At 39.0% G+C, this 13,725-nt stretch overlaps 1 protein-coding gene across 1 annotated transcript in view; it reads right to left on the bottom strand.

Moving 5' to 3' along the window:
• Positions 1–277: 277 nt before the first annotated feature.
• Positions 278–13,725, bottom strand: part of MOGAT1 (monoacylglycerol O-acyltransferase 1) — a 30,400-nt gene continuing 16,952 nt past the window's right edge. The window contains exons 5-6 of the mRNA XM_033957550.1: positions 8,281–8,480; positions 278–938 (exon numbers count right to left, since the gene is read on the bottom strand). Coding sequence (XP_033813441.1) covers positions 784–938; positions 8,281–8,480 — 355 coding nt within the window. The 3' untranslated portion in view covers positions 278–783. The remainder of the gene's footprint in view (positions 939–8,280; positions 8,481–13,725) is intronic.

Raw genomic sequence — 13,725 nt, 5'->3', positions numbered from 1 at the left:
AAAGGCTGGGCAGGTAAAGGAGAGACTGCTAGGTGGTGAGCTGGAACTGAGGAAGAACTAAAAGGTAGGGGGAGGGGGAGTACTTAAGGAATAAATTTTCCTTTATTGCTTTTTAAATTATTACTCCAATCGGCAGTTTTATTATTATTTTGACAAATAAAATACACAAAGAATTTGAAATGTTGTACACTGAATTCTCAGTGTTTTCCTGGGGCTAATCTGCTCCCTGGTTTAGATTACCTGAGGCTGGCACTTGCAGTACATACACTCACCAGAGTCTGATACAAATATATAAATTTATTGCTGTGCATCGTTATTACAAAACAGATATTTAATCTGCAATAGTCAAGCCACTGAATATCAACATACAGCACAAATTAATTCGGTGCCGAGGAATTTCTCTGAATACACAAACATACTAACATGGATTCAGGAATAAGTGTGTTTTGGCTCTCAAGTCCTGTTCAGAAACTCAATCATTTGTCAAGTCCCTGAAGAACAAAACACATTCCCATTACCAAAAAAAAAAAAAACTATAGCCCTTCATATACATTTTTATAATATTCCATTATTCACATTAAGATTTATACATTCATTTTTGTATTCTTGCAGTCAATTTTTCCAAATGATTTACAATTTAATATATAGAAATCCATGAACCTTGGGAGGTAGGAGGAGAAACCTTTCAATTTGCCCCGACGCGTGCTTTAACAAGTTGGGTTTGAGAGAACCAAAGATGAATGAGCCCAACACTTCCACTAACGACCACCACAAAGTGGCTGCTTAACTGAAAATGAGAGTGTCATGCTCAGGGATGCCGTACTTCTCCTTATGCTCCTCAAACAGTTCTCTCAGTTCCTCCAAGTATGTGTGGTGTAGCTGTTCAATCTCTTCCACCGTAGGATTCAGATTCTGAACTACAACGATGGGCTTTCCCACTGTAGTAAGACAGCAATTTTTTTAAAAGTCATTAGATTAAAAATCAATGGATATCTTTTCATCAATTCTATTAATTGCCTGCCAATGTGGATACTGTACCTTCCCCTCAGATACCATAAGCCTGCATTCACAGGCAGTCAAGGCAATGGCAAAAAGTAAAAATTATGGGGGGCATGTACCTCCAAAGATCCTCCATTCCCTCAAGCCTCCTGAGCAGAATTACACCATTTCAAGGAGGATTTTTCCCCCACTACATCTGTTTTTCTTCCCCAACCTGGCCATCGCAACAGTTGACACTGTTGCCCAAGTTAGTTTTAAAAATCATATTACACTTATTGTTTAATAAAAGTGACAAGTTATTGAGAAAAGTAATACACTACAGGTGCTAGTTACTTGTAACTTTGGTATAATACACTATATTTCAATTACTATTTAGTTAATAAATGTAATGTTACGTTATTGTGACTACATGAAGTAATGAGACCATTATATTATTCTGGGGGAAAAAAGAAAAGAAGAGTGATTTCATTGCATTTGCATGAAAGTAATCATTACAATTATTTGTTTCTTTGAAGTAATATATATTACTAATATTATTGCCCAACACCAACCATTGTTAACTTGAGAAAATGACTCCTGCCAGAGCCAGGTAAAATACATTGTTATAATATATGCTGGCTGAAACAGATTAATTAGGGCTTTCCCTCCACACTGGTGGGGCTGGACTACTGAATCTGCCCACAATCTTTCGTTGGGAGTGGGGTCGAAAGGAGGGGTTGGGTACCCTCCTGCCGTGATCATCGTGGGGGCGGGTTCTGTCAGCAGGAAGGGTTGAGCACCTTCCTGTCGGCGATCATCGGGGGAGGCAGGTTCTGACGGCAGGAGGGGTTGGGCACCCTCCTGCTGAGATCGCTGGGGGGGGAGGGGGGGAGGGGAGACTTGCTGTCATAGCCGTGGCCGCTATACTAATCAAGGCAGGGAGATCCTTGCCGAGATTAGGTACAGCGGCCGCATCTACTTACCATGTAGGCCAGCATTTTGCTAGCCTACATCATAAGCGTCTCCCGTTCTGCTAGGGAGACGCGTAGGGCCGCCTAGGTTTGCTTAAGGCTACTGCCTAGCCTTAGCGAGCTTAGGCAGGCTTGTGGACCTCTCTAGGCTCCCTGGAGGTGCCTTCAATATAGGCGGCCTGCCTGGGTAGCATTATTTTTTTTTTTTAAGAAAAAGTGCCTCCCGATTGGCTGATTAGACAGCTGTAGGATGCCTACAACTGCCTACAATCGGGAGCACTTTGCAGAATCAGGGCCTAAAAGGTTGTTTGGTCTGGTTAATTCTATGATCAATAAAGATAAGGTAATTAATGTATCACAAGTTACAATCCAAACAAAACAAAAACTCCCACCAGAAATATTTAGAACTACCAAGCACAAAGTTCTAAATATTTCTGGTGGGAGTTTTTGTTTTGTTTGGATGGTATCTATTACCCTCCAGCCTCTTTTTTCAATATTACTGTAGATCACAGGTTACGATTCCATCAGCAAAGCAACTAGCATATCATTTTCAAAAAAAGTTCAGTTTATTAAACCTCAATTTAATTATGGTTGTGACCCACAAAAAAAAAAAAAAATGGGGCAATTACAGCAGATTTAATCTGGACCAAATTTGAAAGAATAGATTGGAATGAATTTCTTAAAATATATAAGAAATGTGAAATCTTTTTGTCATCTGAACTATTGTCCATTATATATTCTAAAGGAAGCTCCTTCATCCTTTAAGATCATGATTTTTGAATGGAATAATAGGTTACAAATTGGAATTTTTCCAAATGAGACTGCAATTTTAAAAGATCTACAATGCCCAGTCGACCAAATCAACTATAGACCTATTGCATCCATTCTGTTTTTAGCTAAGCTAACGGAGGGATTGGTCAATATTAAGTTAAATTCTTATTTAAATAGATTTGATTTATTACATTCCTCAAAGTCCAGTTTTCATGCTGGTTTTAGAACGGAGACAGTTTTAGGAACAATGATGGACAATATAAGAACACAAAATTACTGAGGGCAACAGAAATGTTGCTTCTACAATTTGACTTGTCCAATGCTTTTGATCTAGTTCATCATAAAATACTTCTAAGATTGCTCGATTATTATAGGTATTATGGGAGAAGTGAAATTATGGTTTGGTGTTTTTCTAGCTGGAAGTTATAAGGTTAAAATACAGTCTGCTATCTGAAATAACTAGACCAAAACATATAGAGTATCTCAAGGGTCAAAATTACCTCTAACATTGTTTAATATATTTTTGTTTTATTAGGGTTCTCTTTAGAAAAAGCTCAAATTTTTTTCATTTATTTATGCTGCTATTATGGTCCTTATTCCACTTTGTAAGATGGTTGAGAATGATATGGATATAATAGCAAGTTGTATGAATTCAATTGATGGTTGGATGTCCAAATTTCAATTGAAGTTGAACAAGGAAACAAGCTATGTATGGGAAAGAATCGGTAAATGTTGGAGAGGATGCGAGGAAGTGGGTATGTTGGAAAATATATGGTGGTATTGTATAAAGGTACAAACATATTGGGATAGAGTGATATCCTTTATTGATGCAGCGCTAGGAATTTCGATACCCAAGACTTTGGAGTGCTGTCTGCTGAATGTAGGACCAGCTGCCTTACCAATTAAGCGGCAGAGGTGGATACATTTGATAATGACAGCAGGACGACTGGTTTTGGAAACAAGCTTGGAAACAACCAGATCATCCGGTGGTTCGAGTGCTGTTGTTTAAAGTCAAATTTAAAACACAAATGTGAAATTAACTGCTCTCCGGAGAAACCAGATACATAAATAATACCATATGAAACTTGGATCAGCTCCCAAAGGAGTAGTCCCATTGATCTCTGAATTATAGCTTTTCACACTTTTATAGGTTATGAATCTCCTGCACACATCCTCTCACCAGGGTGGGGAAGGGGGAGCTGGGGGGAGGAAGGGAGGGTGGGTTATAGAAGATATGTAGATAAATTGATATTCTTAGTATGTATTAAGAAATAAGATATATAATGAGCTAATGTATTGTTAAAAGCTTGATTATACAAGATTGATATTTTAAAAAGAATTTAAATTATTAATAAAGTGCTATTGAAAAAAAAAGAGAGAAGTTGAATAAGGAAAACCCAAAATGACTGATCATTAACTCACCTAATGCAATTATCAGGATAAAGTATTATCTATAATACCACTTATGAAGTATCTTCTGTTATTAATATTTTACTTAGTGACTTGTCCCTAAGAGATGCATATAAATCTAGTGATTTAAAAAAAAAAAAAATTGCTCTATTTTGGAAGCTTAGATGTATAAAAAGGCTTTTTGATCTTCAACACTTGACTATGATTCAATATTTATTTTTGTCTTTAATAGATTGCTGTAATATAACATATTTAAATGGTCCCAGATCTTTGTTTTGCAGATTGCAAACTTTACAAAACACTGCAATTCTGCTGATTTTTGGCCTACAGAAAGGGGATAAAATTCCACCTTATATTAATAAGTTGCATTGGCTTCCAACAGAAGCTAGTATTTAGTTAATTTTTAAACAGAAAAAAAAAAAACACAACCCCAAACTTTTACAAAGCTGTGCTAGCAGCTGCCGTGTGGCAACAGCCCTGAAGCCCTTTAAATCTCTATGGGCTACGGATCCGTTAGCGCAGCCACTAGCGTGGTTTTGTAAAAGAGGCTGTTAATTAGGTAAAGGCACCAAAATATATACCCCCTCCTTTAACGCGTAGCACAGGTTTTAGCGCTAGCAGCGGCGGGAACTGCTCTGACACTCATAGGAATTCTACGAGCGTCTGAGCAGTTACCGCCACTGCTAAGACCCTTGCTACGCATTAGTAGAGGGGGATAATTAAACTTGTTTTAATAAGCTTGTTCTTCATGACTTAAAATTGATATTTGGAAATTTAAAAAACAAAACAAAGCTATGTGGAATGAGATATTCTAGAATGTTTTCATCTACTTTAGCTTATCAAGCTGCAAAATCATGGAAGAGTCTGCCATCTTCAGTTATCCCTGAGAGTAAATTTAAATGTTTTAGGAAGGCTTTAAAGACACATTTATTATAAAAATAAATATATGTCTTTGGGTAAAATAGTATAGCTCTCTTATAATTATTATTCTATTTTTATTTCATTTCTTTTGTGAACCACTTTGAACTAGATATTTGCGGTAAACAAAGTTTGTATTGTATATTTATTTCAAGTATTTGATATACACTTCCCCCCTCCCCATTCGCAGTTTCCACATTTGCGGTTTCACAAATTCGTGATTTTTTTTTGGGGGGGGGGAACCATATTTTATCACGTTCCTACCTCTCTCCAGAACTTCCTCCCAGCATCCCGGCCTTACCTAGTGGTCTAGAAGGCTTTCGGGGCAGGTGCGATCTTCCTACACTATTGCCCCTTGTAGATCGCCCATAGGAAATGGCTGCCGTGAGCTCCTGTCTCGAGAGACTACGGGAACTCGCGTCATTTCCTATTAGCGCTCTGCACGGGAGAGGAGCGTAGGAAGATTGTTCCTGCCCCAAAAGCAGGACAAGGGAATAACTCCAATTTAAGAAAAGAAAGGGGGAAGTAAACACATATGGGGCAGGGGACAGTCTAATTGTTCTCCTTGAGTATCTCATTTTGCATTGTTCGAAAGGTTCAATTGCCTAAGAGAACGAATCTCTGATTAGAAAAGACTTCAGATCTGTTTTGAAAATATGGAGTGAGGTCTGGAGTCTCAGATCACTAGGAAGCAGATTCCATAGTTCAGGGCCTTGAACTGAGAAAATGGAATTATGTGAATGACCAAGAAATAGCTCCCTAAATGAAGGAAGGTAGCCAGTGCCATCTAATTAGTAAACGAAAAGCATGGTTACATTTCCAAGTCTCCCTCAAACTGTGTGCCACAGCACAGTGGTGTGCCCCGAAGAGATTCTGGATGTGCCAAAAAGAGATTCCACAATTTTACTTTATTTTTAGAAATTCCATTCATAAGTATACACTAGAATAGATGACATGTACATTGCATACGTATGGGCATGGTATAGCATCTGTGTGCGTAAGGATACAACCGCTCAGACAAGCATCGTTCTTTGACGCGATTGGTCCCTGAAAACTAATGGCAAGTAATTTTAGTTTTCATTTTTATGCAGTAGTTACCTTAACTTGAGCAACTAAGCAATCAAGGCTTTGCTATTGTTTGGATTTTCTTATCTTTGCAAACTTGGATTTTCAGCTCTGACAGAAATTAAACCCCAAAAAAAAGAGAACAACTGCAGATGGTGGAGGATGAAATGTCTGTTTGCTTAACTATTGAGCTAATTTGCACACAAGAACAAGCACATCCATCGCATTGATTAGTAATTCTATTCTATCTACTTTAGTTTCACTGTTGTTACAATTATCCATATATAGCTTAAAAAAAAACTTTTAACTCAATTGTAATTTTTTGTTTGTTTTGCAATTTTATAAATTTCAGTTGTAATGGGCCATGAAAAATGTTTGCTCCATTTAGTGTGCCAGAGCTTTAACAAGTTTGAGAGATACTGCTCTGCACAGTATTAGTACATAGACATATAATGCACTCTCGTACCTTTATGTAAACCACCGAGTGTGGTTGTAAACTACAAAAAGGTGGTATACAAGTTCCAATCCCTATCCCCCTATCATGCGTGAAAATGCAGTTTGGTTGCTCAGCTACATTTAACATACATGCATAATTTCCTTAGCATGTAAATGCAAAGGAGGGGGAGGTGTGAATCCCACTTATGCGCACAATTTACAGTATACTGTTAAGTACCACATTCATAATAACATAGTAGATGACGGCAGATAAAGACCCGAATGGTCCATCCACTCTGCCCAACCTGATTCAATTTAATTTTTTTTTTTTCCTTAGCTATTTCTGGGCAAGAATCCAAAGCTCTACCGGTACCGTGCTTGGGCTCCAACTGCTGAAGTCTCCATCAAAGCTCACTCCAGGCCATCTACACCATCCCAGCCATTGAAGCCCTCCCCAGCCCATCCTCAACCAAAAGGCTATATACAGACACAGACCATGCAAGTCTGCCCAGTATCGGCCTTAGTTCTTCAATATTTACTATTATTTTCTGATTCTAGATCCTCTGTGTTCATCCCACGCTTCTTTGAACTCCGTCACTGTTTTCCTCTCCACCACCTCTATCGTGAGTGCATTCCAGGCATCCACCATCCTCTCCGTAAAGTAGAATTTCCTAACATATCTCTTGAATCTACCACCCCTCAACCTCAAATTATGTCCTCTGGTTTTACCATTTTCCATTCTCTGGTAGGCATAAATGTTAAGAGCATTAGTGCCTAAATGTAGATGCACTTCTTCCACCTTCCACTAGTATTCCAAAATCACACATGCTGGGCCCACACTTAATACATATATTGAGCAGCACACTCTGTTTAAAAGGAGCACTGCCAAATTAAGTAGCTGCTGACTATGCATTTAGGGCCAGATTCTGTAAACGGCATCTATATAGGGTGGCAGCTACAAAAACAGCGCTTTCCACATGTTGGTCACGCATGGGTGCTGTTTACAGAATCGCGGTTACAGAAAAACTTAGGTGCCAGTTTTAAAGGCCTACATAACCAGCACCTAAGTTTGACTGAATCGCGTAAGGTAATTTCCGCTCCTTAACCACACCTACTTTGACCTTAGATGCCATGCTTAGACATGAATTTGGCGCCTAGCTTTTTTTTTTTTTAAATGACGTTTCAGATTAGTTTTGGGTTTTGTTTTTTAAAACAGCGTGGTCAATTACCACACTGACTAAAGCCAATTAAGTTAGGAAGTGGTAGGGCACCTATCACCACCTAACTTACAGCACCATTTTTAGAATCCGGGCCTTAATGGCTTTAATACCACTAAACCAGGGGTAGGCAATTCCGGTCCTCGAGAGCCGGAGCCAGGTCATGTTTTCAGGACATCCACAATAAATATGCATGAGATAGATAGATCTGCATCTCAAGGAGGCAGTGCATACAAATCCATCTCATACATATTCGTTGTGGATATCCTGAAAACCTGACCTGGCTCCGGCTCTCGAGGACTGGAATTGCCTACCCCTGCACTAAACAGATAATTGCCCATTGTTCTCTCTTCTCCAAAACTGGTCACTTAGTATAGGGGGGCCTGTTTAACATAACTCACCTATAGGCAAGTTATATATGCCCCACCTGCTAGTAAACACATAACTTGCTTTTAATATCAGCCTCTACAGTTCTTACCACCCCTTAACATAAGAGTAGACATACAGGTACTTACCAACAGTGTGAATAGGTTTTCTGTAGGGCATCAGGCCAAAGCTGTACTGAAATATCCCTCTAGCATGAAACAGTGGCAAGGCAAACCCCATTATCTTCTGCATTCGCTCCTGGACAGTTCTCAGCAAAGATCCTTTGGGGTTTGCAACTTGATGAAACAGTTCATTTTCCCCAAAGGAAAACACTGGAACAAGATGAGCCCTAGAAAACCAAATAAGCCAGGTGATATGGCAAAACTATCTATGCTGGAGATGATCACATTTGTACTTGGTAGCATATTTAGTTAGATGTTAAGGAGAATGCATCTCTTTTGGATGTACAGCAGGTAGTGACTTGGGTGGAGAGCATGTTGTAAGCCAAGGAGAAAATTATTATTATTATTGTTTTTATAAATTAAGGATGATTTGATCGTTGGCCCCTTTACTTGATATTAGTTCCCTGAATGTTCTGATCCATGCACTTGTAATATAAAAAATGGACTATTGTAACTCATTATTAAAAGGGATCTTTCATAAAGACTTAAAACGCTTGCAGCTGATCCAAAACACAGCCATTAAGATAATTTCGGGCGCAAAGAAATTTGATCATGTTACTCCTTTGCTTCAAAAAGCCCACCGGTTGCCTGTCCCACACAGGGTAACTTATAAAATCGCCCTTCTGATTTTTAAAACTTTGCAGACCAATACACCAGCATTTATAGACAGACTTTTGATCCCATATGACCCTCCGAGAGCTTTAAGATCTATTTCTCAATACAATCTTAACATTCCATCTTTAAAAATAATTGGTACACGTCGTACCACAATCTTTTCTGTGACAGCCCCTATGATCAGGAAAACTCTTCCTTTACACTTAAAAATGGAAAAAAACTTAAAAAATTTTAAAAACAATCTAAAGTGCTTTCTTTTTAAAGATGCTTTTAATTGATCAATTATATTTTAGTAATTAAACTATTCTTGTTTTTTAAATTTATTTTCCCAATCCCCTTTTGTGTTTACCTTAAATGTTTCTCACATTTTCTATATCGATTGTATTTCTCACCCTCTGTCCGTTTTTACCTAGTATGTAATTGTTGTCAGTCTTGTAGTTTTAATATAGAAAGTATGTTTTACTTGTTAAATTTTTGTTTAAATGTTAATTTTAAATCTTGTTCAACGCTTTGTAGTTTCGAAAAAGCGTTTAATCAAAAATCTGAATAAACAATGTGATTTCATTAAACAGACTTCAACCAAGTTTGAGGAGGTGGATTACAAGACAGTGTTTCCCAAGTTGGTCCTGGCATACCACCTTGCCAGTCAGTTTTTCAGGTTATCTGAAATAAATATGCATGAAAGATTTGCATATAATGGAGGCAGTGTACGCGAATAAATCTTATGCATATTCATGATTGGCAAGAGTGTTTTCCAGAACAGACTTGGGAAAAACTGTTCTAGAACGATTCCTGAAAATAAAATGAATAGTCTAGAATAGGGATGGGCAACCCCAGGTCTTGAGGGCTGCAACCCAGGAAAGTTTTCAGGAATTCCATAATGAATATGCAGATCTATTTGTATGTACTGCCTCCACTGTATGCAAATAGATCTCGTACATTTTCTTTGGGGAAGACATCAAAATATGAGTGGGTTGTGGCCTCAAGACCTGAGGTTGCCCACCCCTGGTTTAGAGCCTCAGTTGGCTACTCTTCAAGCTGTGAGGGTTACAGGATTAAGTTATTGGTATACTGTAAAAGTGAAACATTTAAAAATTCGATATAACTCCAAAAATTTTCATATTCTTAAATTTTCCTTGAATTCATTTATTATTACTGGGAACGCCCGCCATTTTGTAAGAGGGCCTGCCAGCCAGAGCGGGTAGGTGTCCTTCCAGCCAGACTTTGTGAATAACATAGGGGGGGGAGTAGGCATCCCTTCCACTGTGGAGTGGATGGGTAGTGGTGTTAGGAGAATGGGCTGGTGTACTAAGGCTGAGCAAAGATAGGGGAGAAGGGTATTTATGACAGAAGATTGCTTCTTTGCTTTACCTACCAAGAGGGTGCTGTCACACAGCCAGCGATTTTGCAAAGGGACCTTAAGTGATGGACTTACCAAAAATTTGGCCACAGATACAGAATAAAAGGAAAGACCCTTAGTAAAATCAGTCTCTGAAAAAGCCACTGTTGATCTAGAACAGTAGTTCTCAACCCTGTCCTGGAGGACAAGCAGGCCAATCGGGTTTACAGGCTAGCCCTAATGAATATGCATGAGAGAGATTTGCATATAATGGAAGTGACAGGCATGCAAATCTGCTCCATGTATATTCATTAGGGCTATCCTGAAAACCTGATTGACCTGGTGGTCCTCCAGGACAGGGTTGGGAACCACTGATCTAGAAGATTCTCCCTCCCCAAAAAATAATTGGGGGCAATATTGAAGGGAAGCAACAGTGGTCTCAGCTGTTTCTAAATTTAATAGAAAATTGTCAGTGCCTGATTAACTTTTTCTCTTGCTGTTTGTGCATTACATACCGTATTTTTCACTCTATAAGATGCACCCATCTGTAGAGGAGGAAAAAACCAAGAAAAAAAAATTTTTTGAACCAAATGGTGTGCCCTGTACCCTATCCCCCCTCTGGTGGTCTAGTGGTAGGCTGGGACAGGGTACAGGGCATGTCTAGTGGTGGACACATCTAATGGCTGGCAGGCAGGCAGGCAGCCAGCCCCCATGTACCTTTTTAAATCATACCCCCCGGTACCTTTTTAAAATTCTGGCAAATTCTGATGAGGCCTCAAGGGAAGCAGCATGGGATCAGGCAGGCAGCCTTGTGTGCCACTCTGCCATGAGAGAAGAGGACTCAGAGGCAGCCGTGTCCAGCGAGAGAGGACACCAGAATTAAAAAGGGTACCTAACGTCAGTTCTTGCAGGAAGCAGCGTGGGATCAAGCAGGCAGCCTTGTGTGCAGCTCTACCGTGACAGAAGATGACTCTGAGGCAGCCGCGTCCAGCGAGGGAGGGTGCCAGAATTTTAAAATGGTACTGGGGGTTGGGGTATTCGCTCCATAAAACACATCCTTATTTCCACCCACTTTTTAGGGGAAAAGTGTTGTCTTATAGAGCAAAAAATATGGTACTTAAGTTATTGCTTATAATATTCCTTTTTTTTTTTTAAAGTGTGGGTGCATTATGAAAAAAAAAAACCAGCAGGATATTTCATTCTAATAGGATCCCAATGCATTCTGGAAAAAAGTGTTTCATTTACAAAGGGAAAAAACTAACCACCTCTAGGTCAAATAGGCTGATCTCTTTTCCAATGCAAGGAAACTGCATGACAGAAGAAGCTATTATTATCCTGCTAACATTTCAAACACAGGCATTCACACATGATTTTTAGTTCAGTGCCAACATCACAACTCTGCAGCATGCTCCAGCCAAACTAATGTCATCAGCACCGAATGTGCCTAGGTACAATGTTCAGTATTTGTACTATAACGGAATTCATTCTGTTGGTAGGAACAGATCATTCTCTGAATAGAAAACTAGACTAATGGCCATGAACTCTTAGAAGACACATTAGATCCTTTGACCATAAAATAACCACATTCTTTAATGGACACCACCAGTGCTTTAAAAGTCTTTGTCTCTACTCCAGTGACAATGCTATTTCAGTCATATTTCATTTTCTTGTGAAAACTGACTCGTAGCCATCAGGTTTGTTTCCAAATTTCCAGACCAGAAATCCGAAAGAATGTATTTGGATTCTACTATAGCTCAGCAAGTATCTGGTCTGCTCAGAAGTGCAAGGAGCCAAACAGTAGGGTCATGCTTTACTGGGTGAACAGGCAAGTGGCATTCCTAGAGCAAGTGAGAAAGATTTGCAAAGTAGACACCAGCAGGATAATCAATTAATAATAATAATAATAATTATTTTATATACCGCAGTACCACAAACAGTTCAGAGCGGTTTACAGTGTAAGAGACTGTACATTTACAGCGAAGATACAATGACTGTACATATTCAGTAAAGGTGTTTATACAGCGAAAAACAATGTAGATTTACCATGCAGGAGACTGTACATATACAGCAGAGATGTATATATATAGTGGAGAGGCAGTGCGAGAGGCTTATAAAGAACAATGCAGTGTATAAAAACCAATGCAGGGTGGAGAGTGTCAAGAAGACAACCAGTATCAGTTACAGGATGGAAGTATTTGAGTATTTGGTGATGAGGGGGGTTCAAGAAATTTGTCGTAGAGGAAAGATTTGAGAGATTTCCTGAAGGATGGGTAAGATGGGGCAGATGAGATAAGGGTGGTCAGATAAGGGTAGTATCAAGAGCTATATTCCTGCAGGAAAACTCAGCATTTCTCCTCCCTCCCCTAATCCCACTGTCTTGGAACTCCTCGAATCCTGACACTACCAAGAATACCTAAAAACTCTAAAAGGTATCCTCTATGCGGGAAAATTGAGAAAATCTCTCTTCAGAATCACAGGGCTTTGGAATAATCTTACTTCCCCATTACAGAATCAAGGCTCCTTCCAACTATTCCATAAGTACCTGAAAACTAGGCTTTTCACAAAAATGTAATGGTCTCCTCCCTCCCTATACTCGACCTCCAAATCCAATGTGTTATTCCTTCCTATATTAAGCTCTTGTAAACCGTGCCGAGCTCTAGAATTATGGAGAGGATGCGGTATATAAACTTAAGGTTTAGTTTAGTGGCAGAATAGTTTAGTGGCATGTTCTTATTTAATTCCCCAGGATATCAGCTGGTTGATTCAGAAATAACTAGGAGATTCAAGGAAAAGAACATAAGTCATAAGTAATATCTTCTATGGCAGGGGTGTCAAATTTATTTCAGTGTCTTGCATTTACTTTCAGTGGGCCTGCCAGAAGATAACGAGAAGATCTACATAAAGTTCCACTGATTTACATATTAAAAATAATGCTAAATTATGTACCTTACAAAAATAAATTCTAACAAATTTGTGTATCCAGCTAATTTGGCCATTTTTTGTGGGGTGGGAGTGAAGGTGATCCAAGGTAGCAGAGGCAGAGAAAGGCAATGGAAGGAAGGATGAATATGCACAGCAAAGGAGGATAGGGAAACTTGGGAATAATCTTTGATAAGGGTATAAAATCCTGAATCAGGAGAGGAAAATCCAGTATCACCTGTCCCATCAGTCACTCCCTATCACATATTATGTTATTAACATGAATGCGGATAAATAGGATGACAGATTTAGTGAAGACAGTGGCTAACTTAAAATGGAAGACAAGAAGGAAATTTTCTCTCTGGAATGGCTGACAGATCCAATTGCTTAATTGGGTTGTTTTTCAGATCAGCAGAAGCCCTTTGGTTTGCCATCTGATAATTGTCAATGACCATATGTTTAAGTTGGACCCAAATATGGAAGATCATGCAAAAAATACCAAACAAGAGACGGAAAGCAGACTTATCAGTGCCATGACA

This window comes from Geotrypetes seraphini, chromosome 9 (assembly GCF_902459505.1).
Source record: "Geotrypetes seraphini chromosome 9, aGeoSer1.1, whole genome shotgun sequence".
NCBI lineage: Eukaryota > Metazoa > Chordata > Amphibia > Gymnophiona > Dermophiidae > Geotrypetes > Geotrypetes seraphini.
Note: the sequence above shows the minus strand (reverse complement) of the source record. Positions and strands in the feature narration are given on the sequence as shown.